The following is a 26,206-nucleotide window of genomic DNA, read 5'->3' on the forward strand; positions in this document are numbered from 1 at the left end:
CTCTTATATCTTACATTAACCCACAATTCTTGTCTGTGTTAGCCACGTGACTTGGTACCTTTTATCAGGGAGGTGTTCTCATCTTTCTTCCTCTGCATCTGGGTGACGACTGCAGACTGAGACTTTCCTCTTCCCAGAATTCTCCTGTTCTGGTCACCCTGCCTATACTTTCTGCCTGGCTACTGGGCAATCAGCATTTTATTAAAGCAATACAACTGACAAATCTTTACAGGGTAAAGACATTGTCCTACAGTACTTTCCTTTTTTGCCTTTTCCAAACAAGAGCTCTGAATATAATCTCCTCTGTTTAGCTTTCTTCCTGTCTATTATCCAAAACAACTTGTAACTGACATTCCAAAGACAAACATCCATAATCCATTTTTTTGGAGGGGGGGAATATGGGCCTAGTTTTCTAGGCTACTTCCTGCTGATTGGGGGCACTGATAATCTTATGGAGACCCAAAGAAAATTTAGAATTATTGTCAAATTCTGACTGGAATATTCTGTGAGGCTTGATCATCTCAGCCAGCAATCTTGTGGATGTTCTGGATGTTGAACTCAAAGGAAACTCCAACAGAGATTCTCTAAAATGTTGGATCATCTGGGGCATCCACTCCTATCATAGATTTTTAAGGGGGTCTTCCTTGATCAAACCTGATTTTTCTTAACCCAAAATGAATCCACAGCCTCTTATTTCCTATGGAAACAAAATCAAAACCTCCTCTCCAAAGTAACATATCTTTTGACTTAAATTTTGAAGTCAAGGCATTTTCAAAGCATACATGTTGAATTAATCCAGCAGCATTTATAATCAAATGTTTTTTTAGCAGCTGTTGCTCCTTCCTCAGCAGTCAAACAATTCAAAGACAACACAGTAACATACAGTATCCAGATTCTCTGTGTGTTTTCCATTTTTATGTGGCTTTATTTTAAATACTATTTCTTTCATTTTTATTTTTTAATTTTTGTTGTTTTAAGACAGGGTTTCTTCATGTATCTTTGGCTATCCTGAAACTCACTCTGTAGACCAGTCTGGCCTCAAACTCACAGGGATCTGCCTGCCTCTGCCTCCCAAGTATTGTGATTAAAGTTGTGTCCCACCACACCCAACTATACTATTTCTTTTTTTAAGGACTTTCTCTATCATTTTTCTTTTCTCTCCCAAGACTATGCATATTTTTAAACACTGTAAACCATTTAGAGGTTTTTTTGTCTGAATCTATCTTTACTGTATATCTCTCTTTTTCTGACCACATGAGGCTTTAATTTGCTAAGCGATATGGATAGGATTAACAGCTGGATCAACCCAATTCCTCAACTTTGTGAGAGTCTAGCTTCAAAGCAGAGGTGCTGGTCAGAGTCGTGTTTATTGCCACAACACTACGGAGTTTCAAGGTCCCTGCTACCACCAAGAAACATACTGTTGGCTATTCATAAACACAGTTTACATGTTTGGTGGTGGGGTTTCTTAAAAGAGCTGCAAGGTTTTTGCAGCTAAAACTGAGTCAGAAAGCCTCTCTTAAATGAAACGCACTTGCCTCTAGAAAAAAGAGCCCACCCGAGAAAATGCTGCTACAAAGAAGCCATGCTTAATTCTGTTCTTTTGTGTCTAGAATTACTTCCCAAGCCCTCTTGGGTTTATGTGGATGTAGTTGCTCCAAGTTGAACACCAGATGTGGTCTATTACAATGAAGTAGTCCCACACTATCTCAGAATGGAGATAAATAAATAAAGGGTTCTTTCTTTAGGGGTAGACTCACAGATCAACAGTCCTCTGCATGATCAGGGAACAGGAACTGAACCCAGCAGCCAAGAGAGGCCATACAAGCTTTATGTCTGCATTTACAGTACAAGAGACCACGTTCAAATGGACTGGTATCTTAAAGGCTTTTGGCTGAAGGAGTTCCTACAGCATGCCCGTATCAAGAACATGCCCTTAGTACCTAACTTCCTTCAAATAGGTCCTATATCCTTAAGGATCCCTATCACCCAGTGATAGAGCCAAGCCTTTAACACAGATCATTGTGGGACATTTCAGACACAAACTATAGCATTTAAACAAAAGAACTTTAGTGCCAGTAAGATGGCTCCATGGGTGAAGGCATTTGCCTCTAAGACCAATGGCCCGATTTCAACCCCTGGGACCCACATGGTGAAAGGGAGGACCAATCCCCAAACTGTGCTCTGACCTCAGCATGTACTCTGTGGACCGCTAATTCACAATGAGCTTTTTTTCTTTTAAATGTTTCGTGTTTTCTTCTAAACCTCTAATTACTTTTTAAGATGATCTGGACCAGTCCACTAGTCTGTTGTTCAGTTATCATAAAATCTAGGGAAAACATGTTTAATGAGTTCCTCGGGATTCATAGGTTTGCTTCATTTTGCAGTGCTGGGGATGACACCCATGGCCTTGTGCAGGCTCATGAAGTGCACTTGCATCCTGCCCGGCTATATTAATTGTGGTAGATGCTTCAACCCATACATCTGAATCCCTTCGAAATACACTCTCCCTAATACTTCACTGCTTTTATCTTGTTAATGTTTCTTTTGGGATCTGGAACTACTTTAAATTCTAAAAAAAAAAAAAAAAAACTATCTCAGCCTAGTGCTCTAAGACGCTCCTCACATCCATACTTATCTTCAGATAGTGATGAAGAGACACATTTTACAGAGTTGTGAGGGGGGAAAAAAACAGTGTGCATACACAAAAGACCCCTAGACTACAAAATGCAATAGAAATATGATTCTTCTTGGGACAAACAGAAAGCCATAAGAGTCAGCAAATAAATTAGAAAACTTGGATGTGAAAAGAGATCTAAACTTCCCAAGCAAGTGGGACTTGATAGTACACACCTTTAGTCCTAGCACTTAGGAGGCAGAGGCAGAGGGATCACCGAGAGTTTGAGTCCAGCCTGCTCTACCAGCGATTACCAGGCCAATCAGGGATACACAGTGAGAACCTGCCTCAAAAAGTAAAATAAAAATTGACAGCGAGTTTTAGTTGGGTAGAAATGTTTTCTATTTACATCCTGTTTTGCTTCCAGAAATACTCTCACCTTCATTTGGCCCAGAAGGAGCACCCGAAGCCGTACTTTAGGAGTGCGCTCTGGTGGAGTGGCATCCTGCTGATGGCCGTAGGAGAAACAGGCAATTTTGCAGCCTACGGCATTGCCCCCATCACTCTGATTGCGCCATTGGGATGTGTGTCGGTCACAGGTAGGCCATTTACCCCTGTTTTACAATTAACATGTTCACAAATTAGAGTGGGTGAAAGATGTAACACAGAAAAATGTCTTATTCCCGCTTTTCTGAGTATGTTTAGATCGCAGCTGTAGTCTCAGTTACGCCCTTCCATGCCACACACTAGCCACACAGAAACATGAATTCTATAGCTGTCCATTTACATGGAAGGCCATGTTTTCAACGTCTGAGTCTGAAGAAGTTAAAAGTCATTTTAGAAGTTATACTGTGTTTTGGATCACTAATGGATTATCTAAAAACATTTATAGGCAACTGTATTTTATTTTTATGCTAAACTGATAATACATATAATTGAGTCACTGTTGTCTGATCCTGAATCATAGTTTTGTCTCTCTTTGGCATTAAAAATTAATGATGAGTTATTTTGCATTACCATAAGAATGTACAGTTTTATAATAATGTCACAATTATCCACTCACAACTAAGTACATTTAGAGATGAGTTAAAGGACATATTTTAAAGAGCAAAATTCACTGCTAACAAGGATAAATTCTATAACAAGCCTTGTTTAAAATTAGTTTAAAAAAATCTTTTTATTCTTTATCTGCTGCTATGGGAACAGCATATTTCTAAACTTCTGTGAATGCAGAATCTTCATTGAGGTAGAAACGACTTGACAGTTGTTGAGAATGACTGGATCGAGGGCATCATGTGGTCATATAGCCCAAGTTTAATATTTCTCCAGAATGTGATGTGATCCTCTCAGGGAAGTACAGCTTAAACTGAAAGAATGTATGTGCAGACAGAATTCCGTTTTATTTTGGAAGCCTCTCCTTTAACTTTTCAAATTTTTAAGATTGTATTACAATAGATATTTCATAAGAAATACTTATTTCATTTTCTTGAAATTGTTGAAGCCCCATATTGAGGCCTGGGGAGAGGGCTGCGTGGGAGAGGTTGCATGCCTGCTTCACAAACATGAGAGCTGAGTCTGGATCCCAGCACCCATGTAAAAGCCAGGAAGAGTGGCGCTTGCCTGTAAGCTCAAAACAGCAGTGGGACAGAGGTAGAGCCCAGGGATTCACCGGCCAAACCATGAGCTCCAGGTCCAGTGAGGGACTTTGTTACTAAAAATATGGTGGGCAGCAATAGAGAAAGAAAGATGCCCGGCACTGTCCTCAGGCCTCTCCATATATACACACAGGGTGGCACTCACACGCATGTGCAAACACATGCATACAACGTATCTGCATACACATACAAAAAATCCACATACTGATACTACCCCGAGGAGACAAAATGTATACAGTCATTTACCATTTTTAACATCCCAATAAAGTAAGTTGCGTATGCGTTCTATTTTATTGTATATAATACATCCACAGATGTTCTAGACGTTTTCCTTCTCAATATCTGAGAAATAACAGCTAAGAGTTTTTATTGGGTTGTCAAGGTGGGACAGAGGGGCTTTCTGGCTTTCTGTTCTCTTCAGATTGTGCATTTTGTCGGCTTTGCTCTTGTTTCTGCTTTATGCTCTTTCCATGAAATGTCCGAGGAAAGTGTGTGGGCAGCATCAGTGGCTACCCAGTAGAGGGCCGTGTGCACCATACCACACTGTACTGGCTCTCCTTACCTCATGTTCTCCCAGCTCTTGGGAAAACATAGTAGTGGAGACTCGGTAAGATACGAATTGCCATGTTGCCGGAAGCGGGCAGTGATGCCCTGCGAAGACGGTTCACGAAGCTGGGACTGTGCTGTCATCGCGTTTGCCCAAAATTCTTATTAATAACTAGGAACTCACGTTTTCTGCCCTGCGGCTTAGCGCGTCCCCCTCCCCAAGTCTCCCGCTGTACCTGGATCGCTCTGCCAGCACATGAGCTTTTCGCACGGATGTAAGCAAGTGTTCTTAGTAGGCTCTTAGCCTTAGTTAAAGATTCTCAGCACTCGGGAGGCAGAGGCAGGCGGATCTCTGTGAGTTCGAGACCAGTCTGGTCTACAAGAGCTAGTTCCAGTACAGGCTCCAAAGCCATAGAGAAACCCTGACTCGAAAAACCAATAAAAAGAAAAAAAAATAAGATTCTACTGCTCATCGGGGCTGTCTGCAGACATCCACAAGCTCTCCCGACGGCAGATCGGCCCTGGCGGGTGCAGAACACCCACGGGCCCACAGGGTACCTTGCAGGCATCGTTATGACGAGCAAATATTTGGTGAAGAAAAGGAGAGAAAGAAAAGCAGAACAGTTCGTGTGCTGTGGAAAGAGGCAGAACTGAAGAAGCAAAGGCAATGAGAAACAGGCTAATGTAGGTGGATGGCCTGCACTGCCACCCAGGGCCATGGTGATGTCCTGGCCCAGACTGCTGCTAAGAGCCATCTTTGGGTTCGTGGTCTGCTTTCAACTGAGGTCTGTGTTGATATCCATGGCTTATGTTACCACTGGGGGCCATGAGGAACATGCATGGTGAAGTCAGAGGGCTAAGCTGAACTTGCTCTGCTCCTTGCTCCTCGCTGGCCCTGGAAGAACTGGTCCTGCCCCACTCAGGAGAGCCAGCCCAGTGGCCTAGGCACTGGAGAGCTGGCCCTGCATTCGGGATAGCTATCCCCTCCCCTCACCGTGGACCCTGTTGACTTGGCACAGGAGAGCTGGCTCTGCCCATCACTGAGGGGGGTGGTCCTAGCTCAGCTACCACTGAGGGCCCATACCCAGGGCTTTGAGTTGGCTCACCCCAACATCTATCCATCTATGATCTGTGGGGCACATGGAAAGACTGGTCCTGTGGAACCCCAGCCACAGGATTGCCATGACTCAGAGCAATAGCAGATTATCTGAGGGGAGTTTCAGTGAGGGTCCAGTATTGATGGTGCTCCAGAAGCCAGAGGCCCTGAACCAGACCAACAACTCAGTGCAACGAACATTTGCAAGTAAAGCTCTTTAGACAAAAGGGTCCACTGTGTTACACACCGCAGCTCCCAAGGCCACTATGACAAATGTGATGGAGAGGTGGGAAAAACAGAGGGGTGAAGTGAGGGTTTTGTTTGTTTTGTTTTCCTTTGGGAGGGAACCCCTAAAGGTGGAGGCACTGGGAAATAAGTGGGGATGGAGAGGGTGATATGAATTCTTAGGAATTCCCCAAAAAATATGTTAAGAAAAACACTATCCAAAGAAATGAGTTCATACACAATGAATAAATCATGTGAAATCAGCAAATGAAATGAGGGAAACACATACACACCACACACATACACAACCTCCACCACCACCACAAGTGAGCTTACAGCCTCAGATACAAATCATCTCCTCCTGCACAGCAATGCACGCTCATCAACATTGTTCCACAGCTCTCTGGAGCTGCAGGGAAGTGTGTGGATGGTGGGGCCCAGGATCCTAAAGCCTTCCTGTGCAGTGCAGGAGGGAAACGATTCTGAAAACAAATGGCTGTGTCTGTAGACAGGCAAGAAGGTGCTCTACACTTCTCTCTGCTGGTGTCTTCTTACCTCCTCTCATTGGAAACTTTAAGAAATGAAACTTCCCCTTTGAATTTGAAAAAAAAATATAACATATGCAATAATTTTGCATGGATATTACATATTTTACTGTTTTTCTTCTGTCTCTTGCTTTTAAGTGTGTGTGTGTGTGTGTGTGTGAGAGAGAGAGAGAGAGAGAGAGAGAGAGAGAGAGAGAGAGATTGACATTTGGTGCATTTAGAACCACATCACCACATCCCTGGAAGGCAAGAACTGACTCCTGCAGGCTGTCCTCTGGCTGCCACACTTATACAAATATATACACGTATAGAAAGTTTTATAAAGAAGTCCATAATCCTAGAGGTATCTGAGTTTGGGGGTAGAATGTTCCATGGGGCTTGAGCAATTATATATCTTCAGAGGAAGACCAGTGAACACTCTCCAGAACCCAGTGGCCAGAGGCAATTTTATGAGGAGAACCTTAGATATAATAGTTTCTGCAGAACACCCCCAAGCCTTCTGCTAAGCAGCAGAGATTAGCAGTAGGAAGAGCCCGGAGCTCTGGTGGGCTCTGTAGCTCCAGCAATGGGCGTCAGATTCTTTGTATCATTTTCACTCTCCATAGACAATGGTGCCTAAAGCTTATTCTGACTGAAAATGTGGCTGTGCTGCAGTGTAATTAATTCTAGATGGTGATTTGTTTTGTGTTTCTCTTAAGAAGCTCATGGGCTTCTAATTTCCTCGGAGCTAGGCTGACTAGTGTTCCAGGACACCAGCCAGTAGGACGGTAATGAGAACAGCTCTGGGTCACACTGCCTGGTCGGATACCACGCCTGCCCCTGGCCAGCTCTGCCCAGCACTGCATCCTCGTGCATGCAGTTTAAACCATTTTTATGGCTCAGATCACTAATCTGTAAATGGCGGTAAAAATAGTTGCTGTTTCGGGGTGACTGTGAAGACCCGCGTAAGCTCAACGGTGCAGACTATTTGACATGCAGCCCTGGCTATTGTCACTGTGCACATAATGATCATTATTGTTACACAGAGACAAAGTACAGATTCTTGATAATGGAGCGTGTTCCTTGCTCTAAAATGGATGAGCCAATTTGGGAAGGCTTTGCTTTGTTCTTATCCATGCAGTGGTTAATTTGCATGGAGCGGAACGTAGAATCGTTCATCCATGAAGCAACAATTGCTCTCCAACTCCTCCACATTGTCCTTATGAACATTTCCAAATAAACCAAGGCAAAGCACAGTTTATAAAACAGGTACAGGGCCCTGTGTGTCAGTACACACCTCTAATACATGACCCAGAAAGCTGAGGCAGGAGGACTGCCACTAGCTCAAGGCCAGCCTGAGCCATGTAGTAAGAACCAGGCCAGCCATGACTACACATGAAGAGCCTGTCTTTAAAAGCCACCCCTTCCCAAGACTCGGGAACCATCTTGGAAGAAGGAGCAGAAGGATGTTAAGAACCAACTGTTAGGGAGAACCAGAGTAAACCCGTGTAAAATGGCATGTTTCAGACATGATAGCACCGTCCACTGGTGAAGTCACAGCACCTGCAGCTGCCTTCCCAAGATCAAGCCAGTCAACACTCCGGTGTGGCAGGGAGGGTAGGGAGGGGGGCTCATAGCTCCCACCCCTAACTGAGGCACTGTTGATAGCTGAAGGCGGAGTCCGTTTGCTTTAAGAATGTGGCCTCTGGTTGGTCCACGATCTTCTCTGGGGTAGTATATGGGCAGCACAGACTGGACCTGATGGACTATTTAGAAAGAAAAGAGGACACAAAGCTGTGAGGGGCGGTGAGGAGGTGGGGTGGGTCTGAAATGGCATGGGGAATAAATAAATATAATCTCACTATATTGTAAGAAATCCTCAACTCATAAAGTAAAAATATATTTTAAAAAAACAAAAAAGCAAAGCAAAAGGTCATGGTGGGAAGAAAAGAGGGAGGGAGAATAGGAGGGAGGGAGGAAGGGAATTTATCAGCGTGAAGAAGACATTGCATTCTAAGTGTGTGGTCTACCCCCTCCTGCTCTCTCATGAGCTGTTCTGCTTCCTGTACGTTAACTCGGGCTGAAGGACACACTCATCTTCATCTCCAACTATGACTGGACCGTGTATTTTTTACAAGCTATTGTTTACCAGAAATCCATTAAAAAGACATGCTAGATAGTAGCTGGTATAATAGCTCAATCAGGAGATGAGCTCAATATCCTGAGCCCCGTTTAGAAAGGAAGAAGAGAGACAGGAAGGCAAGCTTGCTTAGCAGGGCGGTGCCTTTGTAATGTCTGGAGGAAGAGACAGGTTGATCCCTGGGGCCAGCTGGCCAGCCTAGCCTAGTTGGTGACTTCCAGGCTGGTGAGGAACCCTGACTCAAAGAAAAGGTGAGAGATGCCTAAAATATGACACCTAAGGGAGGGAAGGAATAAGAAGGGAGAGAGGGGAGGAGGGAGGGAGGGAGGAAGGAAGGAAGAGAGGGCGGAAGAAGAGAGGAGAGGAGAGGAGAGAAGAGGAGAGGAGAGGAGAGGAGAGGAGAGGAGAGGAGAGGAGAGGAGAGAAGAGAAGAGAAGAGAAGAGAAGAGAAGAGAAGAGAAGAGAAGAGAAGAGATATACTGTGGAATTTTAATGGTTTTTGACATGCCAATCCTTTCAGTCTGGGTAGCCCTTCATCCTCGGGAGGCCTTTCCTGTCTCCTAGACTGAGTTAAGCAATCTTCACATTCCACACAAAGCCACTTCCCATTTGCACGATGGAATTTTGTGAATTAGAAAAAGATGACCCCTTCGTGTGATATTTTATTTCTGCCCATCTGTAAATTTTCATGGCCATCCTGAGAAATACATCTGGAGTCTCAGTGTGCTGAGCAACGTATACAACTGCACAGTTGTGCACAATGGCCTGACCTACACTTGCCCTTCAACACTACTCCACATGCCCACAATGACCCAAGTGTCTGCTTCGCCATCCAACGTGAGACCCTGGGGACTGTGTGTCGCATTGCTTACCATCCAAGAGAGCCTGACACAAGAAACTCCTACAACACAGCCTGCAGAACTGGCCTGGGTTTGAATACTGATGGAAAGGGCATACGTGCTTTTAAAAATTTAATTCCTATTTATTAATTTTAAGGTTTAATTTATAAGGGGGAGAGGTACAGATATGTGCATATGAGTGCAAGTGCCTACAGAGGTATAGACATCAGACCCTTGAAATTGGAGTTACAGGTGATTGTGAAGACATACCCCCCAACACACACACGGATACACCCAAACGGGTTCTAAGAACAGAGCTCAGGTCTTCTGTAAGAACAGCATATACTCTTACCTGCCATTCTGCACCTGAAGATTTCAGTTTCCGATGTTGTACAATGACTAGTCAGTTCACTGCAAGACACTCAAGAATATTCACTCCCGTGAAGGCTAGGAAGTTCCTAAGCTTATCCCAGAGGATGAGTTAGACCATTCATGCGTCTACAAAATATGGCCTCACTCTTCATTGTTGTCCACTTTATACCTCCATAACTAAGTTCTATGCTATATGTAAACATTTAGAGATAGTTAAAAATAAGGAAGTTACCTACAATCCGGAAGTTGAGGTTATATGGAATTGGGGAGATTCAGAGGGAACCTCACTCAGTGTAGTCAACTTCTTGTAGGGGGATAAGCAGCAGAGTTCGGAAGGAGACTGATTCCGGGCTCCAGAGAGGGAGTGGGTAGGAGGCACCAACGCTACTTTTCAGTTCCATGCTTAGAGCACACTGACTTCAAGCCTAGAAGATAGATCTTTTCACAATGTACATATTGACGATGCTTCCAGTGATACACTGTTAAAGGTGAGAAATGGATACTGAGTGAGTGTCCGCCATGTCAAGTGCTGTGTGACACACACACACAGACCACTCCTCTCAGTCATGGCTAAGGTGAACGGAAGGAAGAGATGGATTGAATTCAGAAGGACTTATATGAAAGCAAATACTCGGAGTTTCCTATTGAACAAACGTTTAGTAGCAGCAAGCTCTCACTGGCCACAGAATAGTTTCCTCAGAAATTAAAACCAATCATCACCCAACTAATTTGGGTTAAGGCTGGGAGCTGATAAACTACTGAGAGGGTAGCGAGCGTCAGACCTGAGCCTGTGCTCTTTCTGACTCCCCTAATCAGATAGCTGTCATAACTCATCGAAGCCCTTGACCTGTGTGGGAGTCTCTTTTGTTTCATGTGTTTCCCTGGTTCTGTCGAGAAACCCTCAGGGAACTGTCCGGAGCCCATTTGGGGGTGGTCAGAGTGCAACACATAAGCCCTACTGGGGTCTTGAAATTCCAGAGCAGTCAAGTCAAGCAGGAACTTCAGTCTCCAAGATTTTTATTAGAAACAAACGAGAGGAAACGCAGGCAGACCAATGAGCAAGTGACATGTAGTGTTGTATAAGCCTCAATGCTACAGAGTCTCTGTCCTTGGGAGCAACAAGCTTAGCACCTGTGTGATCAGCTCTCCACAGTCCTAAGCCCTCATGGATGCCGTGACAACATTTCACATGGATATTGGTTCTAGTGCTTGAAATATACAGAAAATATCTCCTTTCCACCTGGCTTGTATTTTTCCTCAGTACATTTCTCCCCAACCCAGCTTATATAAACCGTGTGGACTAAGGCTCTGACGTTTTAATTTTATGTCTGCTCACACACTCAAAATGCATTGCTGAATCTAAAGCCTTATTTGAAACCTCTTTTCACCCATCCTTTTTATTTTTTGAGAATGCCACAAACTATTTCTAGACAAATTGTTCATGATGAAGTAATAGGCTATTAAATTTATAATACAAAATTAACATTGTCAGTGATGGTATTTTTACCTTTTTTTTTTTTATTTTTAGAGTCTTTTCAGGTCTAATGCATGCCAAGAACAATGTAGCAAAGAAAAGATTACTGTTCTTAATCCAGGTAATTTCCTCATCTAGAATTATGCAAATCACCATCTGAGCAATTGTTAGTTAGTCTTTGTTATAAAGTATAACATTTTTCATCAAAATAAGTTTCTCCACACGTTCAGCCCCACCAGCATAGATGACAGGACAACCTTGCTCTACACAGGAAAATGCATCTCCGATTGTCGCATGCTCAGAGCCTCCCATCCTAACTCCCTGGGGCACATTGCAATAGACGTACTTCCCCCCCCCCCGAAAAGTTCTACAGCTGGAGGTGATGATTACAGAAGTGAGCCCCGGTGTGGCTCGAGCAGCCGAGCCCGTGAGCACGCTCCCTGTGTCCACAGGAGTGAGGCCTGATTGTGGCTGACAGGGAAGTGTTCGGTGGTTTGTTGGTTTGTTTTCCATCAGTGCAATGAAGCCGCCATTTAGTGGCCAGAAACCACAAGTCAGACATTTACTTGCTAGGTTCTGTTTGTAGCATTATCATGTAAATACATTCTTTTGTTGCAGACTTTGTTGCAGAATTTTTTTTTACTGTTCTTGCCTTCTGCTTCCCATATTATCAACATACACTATTCCCTAAGATCATAGAAGTGAAAACAATAAGTTGAATGTCCTGGAAATGAAAATTGATGAAATTCTTTCTCACTCGTAGACTAGGCCAGAGGTCACATACCAGTATTTCCTACGCTGGTGCCTGTTACTAGAACTGGCCAGTGCTTTGTATTATTGGAGTCAATCAGTGTTTTTAAGGGACATGAATTGATGTTCCTATGTCTAAAAATTAGACCACGTCACACAAACTATTCCTTAAAAACCTAATTTGGGCCTTTTGGTGGTTGTGCATGCCTTTAATCCTGGCACTTGGAGGCCGGGCAGAAGCAAGTGGAGCTCTGTGAGTTCAAGCCCAGCCTGATCTACAAAACAAGTTCCAGGACAGCCAGAGCTGTTGCACAGAAAAAAACCTGTCAAAAAAAAAAGCCCAAAAATAAAAAATTAAGTCCAATTTGGTAGCTCTAGACTTGCAGTTAACTAGGTTGAATCATTACTGGAATTTTTCACAGATCTTATGTAGTTTCTGATAACCACTACTCCTCATCATCACCACAGCGCCCCCAAAACCACAGCCCCCCACTCCCCTCACCACAGCCCCCCACCCCCTTCACCACAGTCCCCCACTCCACTCACCACAGCCCCTCACTCCCCTCACCACAGCCCCCCACCCCCTCACCACAGCCCTTGTCTTTTTCTCCTTTAGACATCACATAATTGGCTCCTATAAGTACTAGGATTTATTTACACATTTTCACCAAAGTGTGTAAGAGTGTGCTTGTGTGCATGTTTGTGAGTGTGTTAACCTTAGATTAACTTTGTCTTTTCAAAACAGTGGATATAGGTTGTGGCATGGTACTGGTTTTCCTGGCACCACCAAAGTAAAACTGGAACTAAAGGGTTAAAAATGGAGCACAGTAAGTAAAGGTGACCAAAATTATTTTTTAAAAAAGCATAGCCCTCTGCACATTTGAATAGTTTTTGAAGTTTCTTACTGCTAACCTTTTGATTAAAAGGTATTGTTCGGGGGAATAGTTTAACAGGAAGAACACAAAAAAAAATGTTACAAATTTAAAATGGAACAATCATTTTATGTATTCCTTTTTATTTTTTTAAAAGATGTCTTAATTTTTATTTCATGTATATGAGTGTTTGTCTGCATATATGTCTGTATACCACAAAGGAACCAGGAGGCTGAGAGGTCAGAGTTCATAACAGGAGTTACAGACATTGTGAGCCACCATGTGGGAGCTGGGAACTGCACCCAGGTCCTCTGCAAGAGCAGCAAGTGCTCTTAACCACTAAGCCATCTCCCCAGCCTCTCATTTATCTATTGCAAAAACACAAAGTGACTCTGCCTTTGAGGCTGTGAATGAAGGTTTGTGCTTAGTTGTAGAAATAAACGCAAGTCAGACATTGTATAACTGTCACTCTCTGCCTCTGTCTCTCTTCCTCCCTCCACTCCCGCTCCTGACTTTTTATGAACCTCAGAACACAACTCTTGACCACATTACAGGAAGTAACTCTTCCGTAGTAACAGCCCATCTGTGCTGAGCCTTGTGTGCTGAGTGATGTCAGAGAAGCGAACACGGGCAGAGGTAGGGGCTGATTTCTCCATAAATCAGAAAGAACAGGGAAGCCAGCAGCGGTTCAGGGTGCAACCTACTTCTGAGACTGGCTGAAGCCACAAAAAATGTGCTTGGCGTGATGGAGGAAGGTCATTGGCTAATAAAGGAACTGCCCTGGCCCATTTTATTGGTTAGAGGATAGGTGGGAGGAGTAAACAGAACAGAACGCTGGGAGGAAGAGGAAGTGAGCTCAGAGACTCTACCGCTTTCCTCTCGGGAGCAGACGCCTCAGAGAGAGACACCATGCCCCGCTCCCGGGATGAAGCTCTGACCCAGGATGGACTAGGCTAGAATCTTCCCGGTAAGACCGGTTCTCACAGATTATTAGAAATGGGCTAAATTAATATGTGAGAATTAGCCTAGAAGAGAATGGGCCAGGCAGTGTTTAAAAGAATACAGTGTCCATGTAATTATTTCGGGGCATAAGCTAGCCGAGCAGGCAGCCGGGGTGCTGGGGACGCAGCCCCGCTGCCGCCCTTATTACTTCATTGGCGCTTATCTGTTTTTATTAGAACTGTAAATCAGAATGCGCACGCGCATGCGCGCGCGCGCGTGTGTGTGTGTGTGTGTGTGTGTGTATGTGTGTGTGTGTGTGCACGTGCGTGCGTGCGTGCATGTGTGTGTGTATCTCGGTTGTCTCATGTCAACCTTGGGCAGAATGAATCTCTATTCTGATTGCTAACCTAAGTGACTCATGATGGTCAAAAGAAAACAAATGACTCACAGACAAAGAACACTGGAATTTCAAGGTTAAGGAAATATATAAACTGCCCTTGGATATGCAATTTTGATTATTAGAAGTTTTTGTGTCTTTCCTCCTTATGGACAATACCCTTGATCAAGATTTTTGCCCCAGGGCCGGGCGGTGGTGGTGCACACCTTTAATCCCAGCACTCGGGAGGCAGAGGCAGGTGGATCTCTGGGAGGTCGAGGCCAGCCTGGTCTACAAGAACTAGTTCCAGACAGGCACCAAAGCTATAGAGAAACCCTGTCTCGAAAAACCCAAAAAAAATATATATATATATTTTCGCCCCACCATAGCTCCTATTAAAAAGTTTATATTTTGGTACAGTTTCTCATTTTAAAGTTAATTTTTATAATTAAATTACATTTTTAATTAATGAACAATAATGGTATATTTTGTATAAAGTACAAAGTGATGCTTTGTAGAAAGATCAAGTCAGATAGTTAACATATCTGTCAGTTCACCAATCTATTTTGTTAAGAACATTTAAAATCTAACCATTTAAAGTTATGCACTAATATTATTAATTGTGATCACTACATTATGCAAAAGAGTGTTAAAGTATATTCCTCCTGGCTCATGGGAATATTGTGCCTGTGGTGTAACCTCTGATGGATTTTAAACAGACACCGTGACTATTGTGATTCTGGCCTGTCTCCACAGTCTCCCTGTGACAATGGGCAGTGAGCTTACCCTCTTTCGCTCCATGCTTCTTCATTTATAAAGTATAGCAATGCCTGTCTCCCGGGAGTAACTGTTCCATGCAGAATTCTCCATAGCATAGATGTCGCTGGGCTGGAGAAACAGCTCAGGTCCTCTCGCAGAGGACCCAGGTTTCCAAAACCCACACTGGGCAAGTCACAACCGTTACCTGTAATTCCAGCTCCAGGGGAATCCAATATCTCTGTATCCAGGGGCACCTTTACCCATGTGCACATACCCACACACAGACACATGCATACACATGTACATGTTTACATAATTTAAATTATTAAAAATATATCTTTACCAAGAAGAATAATCAACATTGTTGACTGCATATTTTACATCATAATCATGTAAAGAACAATTTTCTCTTTTTAAAATATTACAATATGAATACTTTTTTTTTGGTTTTTTGAGACAGGGTTTTTCTGTGGTTTTGGAGCCTGTCTTGGAACTAGCTCTTGTAGACCAGGCTGGTCTCGAACTCACAGAGATCCACCTGCCTCTGCTTCCCATCATTATAATTTTCCAACATAATTTTTACTGACTGTGATACTTAGACTATTCTAGTTTTCTATGATGGAATAGTAATTTTTGTAATGATAGGTTTGACTCTCTCCGTTTTTTTTTAATTGCTACCTTAAGACAGATTCCCAGATACAGATCAAAGAATGTGAGCAGTTCAGTGTTCAGGAGATGATCATGAGATCACCCTCCAAACACATGCCATCTATCCCCAACAGCAGCCACTACGCAGCAGGGTAACGAATCCACTGCTTCCGGTCAGCAGTGAGTCTCATGGCCTCGCCTCTGTTCTCACTGCTGAAGCTGGACTTTGCCTTGTGCTTTGTGGACGTCTGTATTTGTGGCCATCCATTTACTGCTACACGGTTGAGTTTCTTTTCCTCCGGTGAGTGCTCCTGAACTGTCTGTTATAAGGAAAGGATGGTGTGTGCAGATACCTGCTCCTGGTACTCTCCGCCTGCCTTCACCCACAGACCCCAGTTATCACAGAAAACAGATCCCTGTCTCTTGGCTCATATCTGTGGAGCCACCTTTAAAACTCGCAAAAGGCCTGGCTTCATCCACGTGCTCTTAAAGCATGTGCAGAGTGGGCCCCTGGCAACCACGTGCTACGTCTCAGCAGCCTGAGAAATGAGAGGTCGTGCTGGCTTGGGTGCTGCTCCAAGCTTGTCCCACCCTCCCCCCTTGGCACAGCACCCTGCTACTCTCTGCAGCCCCAGCCCAGAGTTCCCCAAGGGGACTTCTAGTTTTCACCTTCAGTGACATTTTGAAAGTCATTCTGGCCAATTCCAGTTCTCTTTACAGATCTTCACGAAGCAGCCTCGCTCCAACTTCCTAACTGAGAATTTCCTTAAGGGTCCCCCAAGATCAGACGATCCTCTGAGCAACTGCAATAGCATCATCCACTATCAGTAGCTGATCAGCTTGGGGGAAAGAGGTGTCAGATTCTGCAAACATTTCCTACTGGCCAAGAACAGCAGTTCATTGACTTTATTTAAACTGTGAACTCTGCCTGGGAAAAACACCTGTCTGAATGGTGGGGCGTTGTTAACTCTCTGACACTACTGAGTTCCTAGAAAGCATATAGTCTCCTCCTGGCTTTCCTTACACACACACACACCGTAAAGGTACCTAGCAATTAAACAGCAACCTCAATGAGTATTCTCTGTGTCTTGGACAGCCCAGAGCTTCTGGCCTAGTGTGCCTCCACCCCAGAATAAACTTGCTGAAGGAAAGCCCCAGGCTGTGGTTTTAATTACCCCTGGTGCAGACTTGCAGCTGTGCTGTTTAGATGCTTTTTAAGATTATTGATGTTTAAATACCCTTCCAAATTTTGAATGTTAAATTATACAGTGGGAATAAATATATCGTGATCAGCCCTGCTCTGGTTTATTAGGCAATGGTTATAGGTTGAGCTGGGCAGGTCTCTGGTTGCAAGGATGTATGGGAGTACTTTGATCTATTTTTGCTCATTTTAAAAATTCACTACTCTACTAGGAAGGCATGCCATTAGCTGTTGTTCAGATACTGTTGGTTTGCTCGGTACAGCTCATATTTCACCCATAGCTGCATACACATGAGTTAAAAATAAATTTATCATGGTAGCACGTTATTTTTATTACTTTTCTAAATAGATGTCTTATCCTATGTAAAAACCTAGCAGAGGGGCTGGGGAGATGGTTCCGATCACGAGCACCCACTAAAACAACGTGCGGGTATAGGCTGCACATCCAGAACCCCTGCATGAGGGGTGAGGCGAGGGGACAGATCCCAGGGGCTCCCCGACAGCTAGTCTAGCTGAAAGAGTTGAGAGTCTGTCTCAGCAACTATGGCAGAGGGCTTGAGAAATGGCTCAGCAGTTCAGAGCATACACTGCTTTTGCACAGCGCTGAGCTGGTTTTCCACCACCTACATCAGGCAGCTGCCTGTGACTCTGGACGGCTTCAAGTGAGCTGACACCACTGCTCTCTGCTGGAATCTGCCCTCATGTGCACACACACACACACACACACACACACACACGTAATTTAAAATAAAATGAATATTTTTTTTTAAACATGGTGGAAAATGATAGCAGAAAGAACCCAACATCAGCCTCTGTGGTCTCTTTGTGCACAGACAAGAGTAACACCACACACACACACACACACACACACACACACACACATACACACACACACACACACACCCTTTCTAGAAAAATTTCATGTTTCCTTAAAACAGGTAAGTGGATAGAAGTGCATTCAAATCTAAATTCCTTTAGTGAGGAAAAAGAGCACATTGGTTTCATAAAGCATAACCGTTCTGTGGCAGTTGATACAGCTCAATGCATGCCACATATTCTAAGTTTTTATTACAGTCATATCCTTTTGGCTAGAAGCAATAAAATTATCTCCCACATGCCACTTCCCTCTGAAAGTTAGATTATTTATGAAGCTGTGGTTTAGCAACAAAGGAAAAGGGAATCTGTCCTTTCTGACCTCCAGGGAAGCAGCGTTCAAGAAACAGCCTTGGTCAGGGGAGGAAGTGCCGGTGTCTACAATTGCTCAGCTGCAACACCGGTGTTTCTCTGCTGACTAAATCAGAAAGGAAAGGCCCAGCCTCTTTGTAACTTAGTTTCATATTCACAGAGTTTAGACTAAGTAGCTATCCCTATTGTTCTGTGGAAGCAGTTTCCCACCTAAATGCAACTCCTGGCTGTGAAATAGCCATCTCCAGGATTGTCGCATGGGACGCACCACTATATTTTAGTGCGGTCACATGGTGCTTGTTTTTCATTGTTAATCTATCTCTTTCCAGATAGAGACATTCTTTGCCCAGGTTTGTAAGAAGCCAGTGAACGGATGCAGCTTGTAAAGGCGTTGGTCCTCACGCCTTTCTAAGGCTCCGAACACAGGATGCTGGTGGTTTCCTAGAATTATTTCTATCTTAGGATAGAAATTCATATACATGCAAGAGCGAAGATCAACTCAAGTGAGCATCAGGATGGGCAGCTTATAAGCGTCTCAGCTTATTTAAAGAGAAAACATGGTGGTTTTGCTTTAAACAAGTCACCAGAACACCAGGCATAATCATATTCAAAATGTGACTGTGACATCCACACAATGGGTCATTATACAGACATTAAAATTATCTCTATGAAGAATTTTTAGTGACATAGCAAACTGCTGCTTCCATAGTAGCTGAGAAAACAGTGTTCTATAGTTTGTTCTCAAGTGAGAGGGTCAAAAACATTGACACATCAACTTCACTTTTCTCTAAATAATAGTACTTTTTTTGAAACAATTTTTATTGATTCTTAGGGAATTTCACATCGTGCACCCCAATCCCACCCATCCCTCAGTACTTCCATATCTGCCCCTCACCCCTACAGTGTTTCCCACAAAGGGAAACCCACAAAGAAATAATAAAAGTAAAATAAAAAAGACAAACAAGAATATAAACTAAAAAAACAAGCAAACAATAACAATTAAAAATCCTCTTCCCTCTTCCGTCTTTCCTGCCTGTCTATCACCTCCTCGTTCATCTTAGTGGCTCTGGGAACTGCAGTGTGCCCTGCAGTGGAGTGTTCTGTTCAAACTGCTTCGCTTGCAAACGCCCTTTGTGTAACATGTTGGTCAGGTTTGCGGCCTCTGAACAATCGCCATCAATTCTGACCCTCACCAAAACTTCTGGAGATCCTGCAGATATGGTTCCACAGGATCAGTCGCGTCACGTGCTCCAGCAGGTCATAGAGGGGGTAGATGTTGGGTGAGCGAACTCAAAGCCCTGGATGTAGGCCTGCAATTTTTTTTGGGGGGGGGGGTTGTTTTGTTTTACTTTTATTATTTCTTTTCGGGTTTCCCTTTGCGGATGTCACCATGGTCCCAGGTGGCAGGCTACTCAGATCAGCATTGCCTTGCTTACAGGGTGGTCCTAGAACACCAACATGGCCCCAGGTGGCCATTCGGCCTTCTATGGCAACAGACCCTTCTATGAATATCAGCACAGACCCTGGCTACAGTAGGCCACGGACCCAGCTATGGCACTCAGCAGCAGCTCTGGCACTGATGACATCATGACCCCAGCGGTGGCATGTCCCTTGGATCCCAACATGGCTAGAGAACTTAGGCATCCTTGAAACCTTTGGTGGCAACACGGGACATGGGCATTAACACAGACACCAGCTTCAGTAGGACCATTCACCAAGACACAGTCCTCAGAAGCAGTCCAGGCCTGAATGTCACCATGGCCCCTGGTGGCGGCACAGGCCACTGAGGTCAGCATTATCACAACTGCAGGGTGGCCCTAGGATATGGGCCGAGGTGGTGGCCCAGACCCCAGGCATCCGTACGGCCTTCCATGGCAACAGGCACCATGGGTATTACCATAAACCCAACAGTGGTAGGGCCATGGGCATTACAGTGTTTTGTTTTTATAAAAGCATTCTTTCCTCTGTTTTTAATTTTAAAAACTCGGCTAAATTTTCAAATAAAACTTTAAAATCCAGATTACACTGTATATCGTTTTTGTGATTGCAATTTGGAGTTTTCCAGTTTATCAAGGAACAAATCTACAAAAGGAACAGCTCAGAAGTCTAACTGCCTTCTTGACCAGAGGCCATAGCAGCAGGCCCTGGCTCAGCTTTGAGAGTCCAGCAGTATGAGCCTTTCTTGGAAGAGTAAAGACACAGGCAGAATAAAAGGGTGATGGCAATAAGTCTCAGGTCAATGAAAAACCACACGCAAACTATCCCGGGGTAGATGTCCAGCTATCCCAGGATAGATCAATGAAAAACCACACACAAACTATCCCAGGATAGACCAATGAAAAACCACACACAAACTATCCCGGGGTAGATGTCCAGCTATCCCAAGATAGATCAATGAAAAACCACGCACAAACTATCCCAGGATAGACCAATGAAAAACCACACACAAACTATCCCAGGATAGACCAATGAAAAACCACACACAAACTATCCTGGGGTAGATGTCCAGCTATCCCAGGATAGACCAATGAAAAACCACATGCAAACTATCCCGGGGTAGATGTCCAGCTATCCCAGGATAGACCAATGGAAATCTACACGCAAACTATCCCAGGGTAGATGTCCAGCTCAGTCCGGATCTGGCCGGCATCCTGAATCTAGATTTGACCACAGATTGGGCAGTTGTATCCATAGAAGCCATAGCACAAAAGCGCACGGTGGGCCTGGGAATTATAATCGTGTGTTTTAGAAAGGACGGACACAAAACAGAAGGGGAATGGAGGGCAAATGTGTGTCCTTGAAGGCCACAGCCAGCAGCTCGGGTCTTTGCCCTGTGAAGCCATAAGAGAGCTAAAGCTGCAGATTTCCGTGAGCGTGGCGTTTTCGAAAGGTCCCCTAGCAGTGTGGAGAGAGGGAAGAGTGGGATGTCAAGACAGATTTCTACTGTGCTATTAAACAGAGGCACAAGCACAAGCAGTGACCAGGGTGTTGATGACAGATGCGCTGCAAACTTGGGTCCAGCAGCCTGCGGGCTGTGCTGTCTGAAGGAGAGAGGAGCCCTGGACAGGGAGCTTTGGAGGGATGCGGGAGCTGATGGCTTCAGTGTGGGATATGCTATAAATATGTAAATTTTAGTCATTCGCTGCTTCCTTTAGTTTCCTCCTGGCTTCTCCTGCCTTTCTAGCTCTTCCTGTCTTCTATTTCATCCTTTTCCCTTTGCTTCTCTCCTCCGTCCTCCCTCTTTCTTCCAGCTCTGCTTTCCTACCCACACATTCACTCAGTAAACTTACGAAGGAAGCCAGTCTGGAAGCAGGCGCTCTCGTTGCTCTTGCTCAGCCCTGTGTGTCTTCTTCCATCATGGAATTTACAGCCACAACTGCCAACAGTGAAACAAAAACATTAAATGCTCAGTTTCTTTCATATTGCACTGGATAATACTTTTTTATATATACTGGAACTACTACTAATGGCCATTTTCTTTGCAGGTAGTGCCATAATTTCCGTTGTATTTCTAAAAGAAAATTTGAGAGCCTCGGATTTACTAGGTGAGTAACCATTTAATTCATCTAATTATAGCCCCGCTTGATCAATAAATAAATACTAGCTATAAAATCACGTACTTAAAAACAGAAAATTTAATGAAATGGTTTCACATCTCCTTTGGGATTGGCGCTCTGTATGGGGGACACTGCCTCTTCTCACGTGAAGCTTTCATTTTCATTAGGCTACCACTAGCTATTGGCCACAGCAAACTATTATTTTACAATATTGCTGTTGCTTATGTTGTGATACTTTTATGAACATAATAAAATTCAGGGAAAACATCCGTGTTGCCTATTAGACTATTATAATTGAAAGCTCGTATTTGCCATAGTATTATATTTATACTGCCTAGAAATAAAAATCACGAAGTATTAGTTCCCCCAAATGAGTACCTGTTTTATTTAGCACCCTCCAGAAGTAACAGAGAAATTCTCTCTTTTGTTTAGAGGGGCTGGGAAGATGGTTTAGTGGGTGAAACATTTTCTTTGCAAGTACTAGAACCTGAGTTGGATCCCAGCTCTCAGAAAAGCCTGGCTCGGTGGCATGTGTCTGGAATCTAAGTGTCAAGGAGGCTGGGGAAGCGGAGAGGCTCTTGGGAGCTTCCCAGCCAGCCAGTCTAGCTGGAAGGATACCCCCAAGTTCAGCAAGAACTTACCTTGAAAAGTAAAGGACTTCATACCTGAGGCTCAGGGAACATCAGAGGAAGAAGCAGAAAGATTGTAAGAGCCAGACGAGAGTTTGCTGTGAGGTTGTGTCTCCTAGTAATGTGAGAAGCTACACACATAAAGTCTCACCAACATGACTGCCCTAACACGAGCTGAACAAGGACAACATCAACAGACATGTCAGAGTAGTCGGGGAAAGCCCGCCCGCAAGGCCTCAACCCTCCAGGAAGGCAAAGAAGGAGTGCTGAGAGCAGTACCCCGGGGAAGAGCATACCACCTGCTTATCCCATTCTCCATAATCGGTCCTGAAAGCATACATATGCATGACATTATACAGATTGAGCAGGTTATAGTTAGGAATACATATGTGTGTATTTACACATACATGCATGCAATAACAAGGAATGAAAAAAGAGGCCATACATTTGAAAGGGAGCAAGGGAGCAGTATGCGGAAGGGTTTGGAGGGAGGAATATTTTGATTATATTATAATCTCAAAAATAAAAAATAGAGAAAGAGGCCCTAGAGGAAGACAACAAGAGTTGACCTTTGGTCCCCTACCATGAGCACCACAAGCATACACCACGTATAAACAAACATTTTAAAAGTAAAGACAGAGTAAGTCTCTTTGGGGAGAATATGGTTCCTAATGGAAATTAGCAGTGACTTTCCTGGCTATAATGGAGATTTCTATTACATAGCAAGGCTCTCTCATAAGATCATTCATGAGAATTATGGATGTTTGCGTCTTCTTCCTTGACAAAAGCCTGTTTTATTTCTGCTGACATATGGTAATGAATACAGATGCTTTAGGCACTTCAACCAAAACAATGCCCACCCTCTTCCAGGGAGCTTTGTTTTGTCTTTTTAATGTGAGCTCTGAATTTGACACCAGTGTTGGTATGTTTAGCATTTCTCTCCCGGCCCCTGATCCTGTTTCTCTTGAGCTTAACGTCTTCAAAGTGTCTTCACTTTTTCCTTTCCTCTTTGGTTTGATTCTGCTGGTAGAGTTTTTAGTCAACATTGTCACATTTGTCACGGTTGAAATGTTTTTCCAAATGCATTCGTATGTGATTGTATCTCTTCCAACATATTATTTTTATGCATCCTTTTTTATATGTTGTGGTTTATGGGGTCATTTGGGAAAGTCATATGAAATCAGGAATAAGAACAGCCAATGCCTGGGTTTTAAAACTTAGGTTTCATATTATCTTTCATATTTATCAAATGTCACAAAGAAACTTCAAACCCTTTCATCTAACACCTTCCATCATTTTGTAGTTTGGGTGGCTAACACTGGATGAATGACTAAATTCTCCCAGTTTAATAAGGTCATATAAATGGGTAATGGGGACTTTCCTGTCTCGGCTATTACTTACTGGTAAAATTATCTTGACTAGTAGAAATAAAGAGATAATTATGACTGGGTTCTTGTTCCAGTTTTTATTCTGTTGCTTTGATTAGGATATATATCCCAACAGAGGCAACTTTAAGGGAGAAGGTAGTTTCCTTAGATCACAATTCCAGGCCACAGTCCATCACTGCAGGGAGCCACAGAGGAGCAACTAGAAGTAGCTGGTCACTTCCGCAGCCAAGAGCGGAGAGTAATGAATACATGCCTGAGTGTGCCCCCTGCTCACATTCTCTCCTCTCATACAGTTCACGATCTAAGCCCAAAAAGTGGTGTTCCCCACTTTCAGGCTACGTCTTTCCAGTAGTTAATAGTTAAGACAGTCCTCCACTGACTTGCCCATGAGCTAACCTGATCTAGACAGTCCTCCACTGACTTGCCCATGAGCTAACCTGATCTAGACAATCCTCCACAGACATGCCCATGGGCTAACCTGATCTAAACAGTCCTCCACAGACATGTGCATAAACTAACCTGAGCTAGACAATCCTCCACAGACTTGCCCACAGGTTAATCTGATCTAGAAAGTCCCTCATTGAGATTCTCTTCCTGGGTAACTCTATACTGCATCAAGTTGACAGTTAAAACTAAGTATCGCCATCCCTAACTACAAATAATTTACTTTCCATGATAAAATATATAAATTATTGGTGGTTGTTTTTACTCTTTACTCTTTTGGGGGCCCATCACCCAGCTTCCAAATAAATACACATGGAGACTTATTATTACTTATAAATGCCCAGCCTTAGCTTGAATTGTTTCTTGCCAGCTTTTCTTAATTTAAACTATCCCATCTACCTTTTGCCTCTGAACTTTTACCTTTCTCTATTTCTGTATATCTTTTCTTTCTTTCTTATTCCTTGTCATACTGTGTAGCTGGGTGTCTGGCCCCTTATTTTCTAGTTCCTTGATCTTCTCCTCCCAGATTTATTCTCTTGCCTTCCAGACCTGCCTATTCTTTCTCCTGCTTTGCTATTGGTCATTCAGTTCTTTATTAGACCATCTGGTGTTTTAGACAGGAAAAGTAACACAGTTTCACAGAGTTAAATCAAATGCAACATAAAAGAATACAACACATCTTTGCATAATTAAACAAATGTTCCACAGCATAAACAAATGTAACACATCTTTAACTAATATTCTACAACATTTTTCCCTTTTGTCTAAATAAAAATGTAAAGTTTTAACTTTAATATAGTAAAACTATATAAAACAAAAACAGTTATCAAGTAAGAATTACATTTACAATAATCAGTCCATTTGTATTTAATGAATTCAGAGAAAAGACTCCACCATCCATCCCATTTTAGTGACTCCAAAGTTTTATGCCTAATTTACTTTCTATCATAATTAAGGAAAACTGTAACTATAACTATCTAGTTTTCAACTCCATCAAAGACCCAGAAGGATATAATATTACCTAACAACAAAGATATCTTGCTTCCTGGACAGTCATCCAAAGTTCCTCTGCAACATTGTAGCATCCATCTTCAGCCCACAGGCCTAAAATATCTAGCATACTGCCCACCTTGTATTGGCAAAATTCAACAGTATCTTTCCTGCAGAATATCCAACAGACTCTTCTGTGAAGCAGGAACCCTAAAGGATTATCCCACCTTGTTTTGGCAGTCTCTTTCTGTGGGTCCTACATGTCCAATTTATATAGTATTATATAGTATTCTGTCAGAAGTCAAGGCGGAGCAGTTTCTTGCTCAAATGGTTGCCTTGCCACATTGAACACAAACCCCATAAGGAGTTTCTTTGATGTCCATCATCTCTGAAGTAAATTAGTGCTACCAGGAGCAGATGTGTCTCATTGTCATGAAAAGCCCTATGTTAACAAAGCATTTTAAATGTCATATTCCATGGGTCTTTGAAAATCATCTATCTATCTAAATATATATCTATGTGATCTTGAAAACATACCTAACATATCCATATATTTGATTGTATAAATGACTAACTACTAACCTGTATTTCTTGATTATCCTAAATAGTTTATAATTTACCCTACATTTTTAAATGAAGTGTATAAGTACAAAACTGTAAACAAGAGTAGAAACATACGTACAGTATAACAAAAGTAACTTTAAATTTGTATCAATAGACCATATTCCCCTAAATGATAACAAACATCCATAACCCACCAAAGAACCAAAGACCACCAACCCCATCTCTTGGGATTGTGAGAGTCATGTTCTCAGACTGCTTCCTATTGTCTGTGGGCAAAGACATCTTTTTAGGGGTCCCTGAGAATAATTTTAGATAATGAGCAAGTCCTGGGAAGACCAGCTATAACCTTGATTGATAGGTATCACCTGTCAGGGAGGCCTCCCTTGATCAAACCAGATCCATATTAACTTGGA

At 43.1% G+C, this 26,206-nt stretch overlaps 1 protein-coding gene across 1 annotated transcript in view; it reads left to right on the top strand.

Annotated features, from left to right (window-relative positions):
- Window positions 1–26,206, top strand: part of Nipal2 (NIPA like domain containing 2) — an 87,124-nt gene that overhangs the window by 23,663 nt on the left and 37,255 nt on the right. Inside the window, exons 3-4 of the mRNA XM_041637734.1 lie at window positions 3,045–3,216; window positions 21,707–21,766. Coding sequence (XP_041493668.1) covers window positions 3,045–3,216; window positions 21,707–21,766 — 232 coding nt within the window. The remainder of the gene's footprint in view (window positions 1–3,044; window positions 3,217–21,706; window positions 21,767–26,206) is intronic.

The sequence above is a fragment of the Microtus oregoni genome, unplaced genomic scaffold (genome assembly GCF_018167655.1).
Source record: "Microtus oregoni isolate MIOR12 unplaced genomic scaffold, Mior012 000053F_ref0000044, whole genome shotgun sequence".
NCBI classification, from domain to species: domain Eukaryota; kingdom Metazoa; phylum Chordata; class Mammalia; order Rodentia; family Cricetidae; genus Microtus; species Microtus oregoni.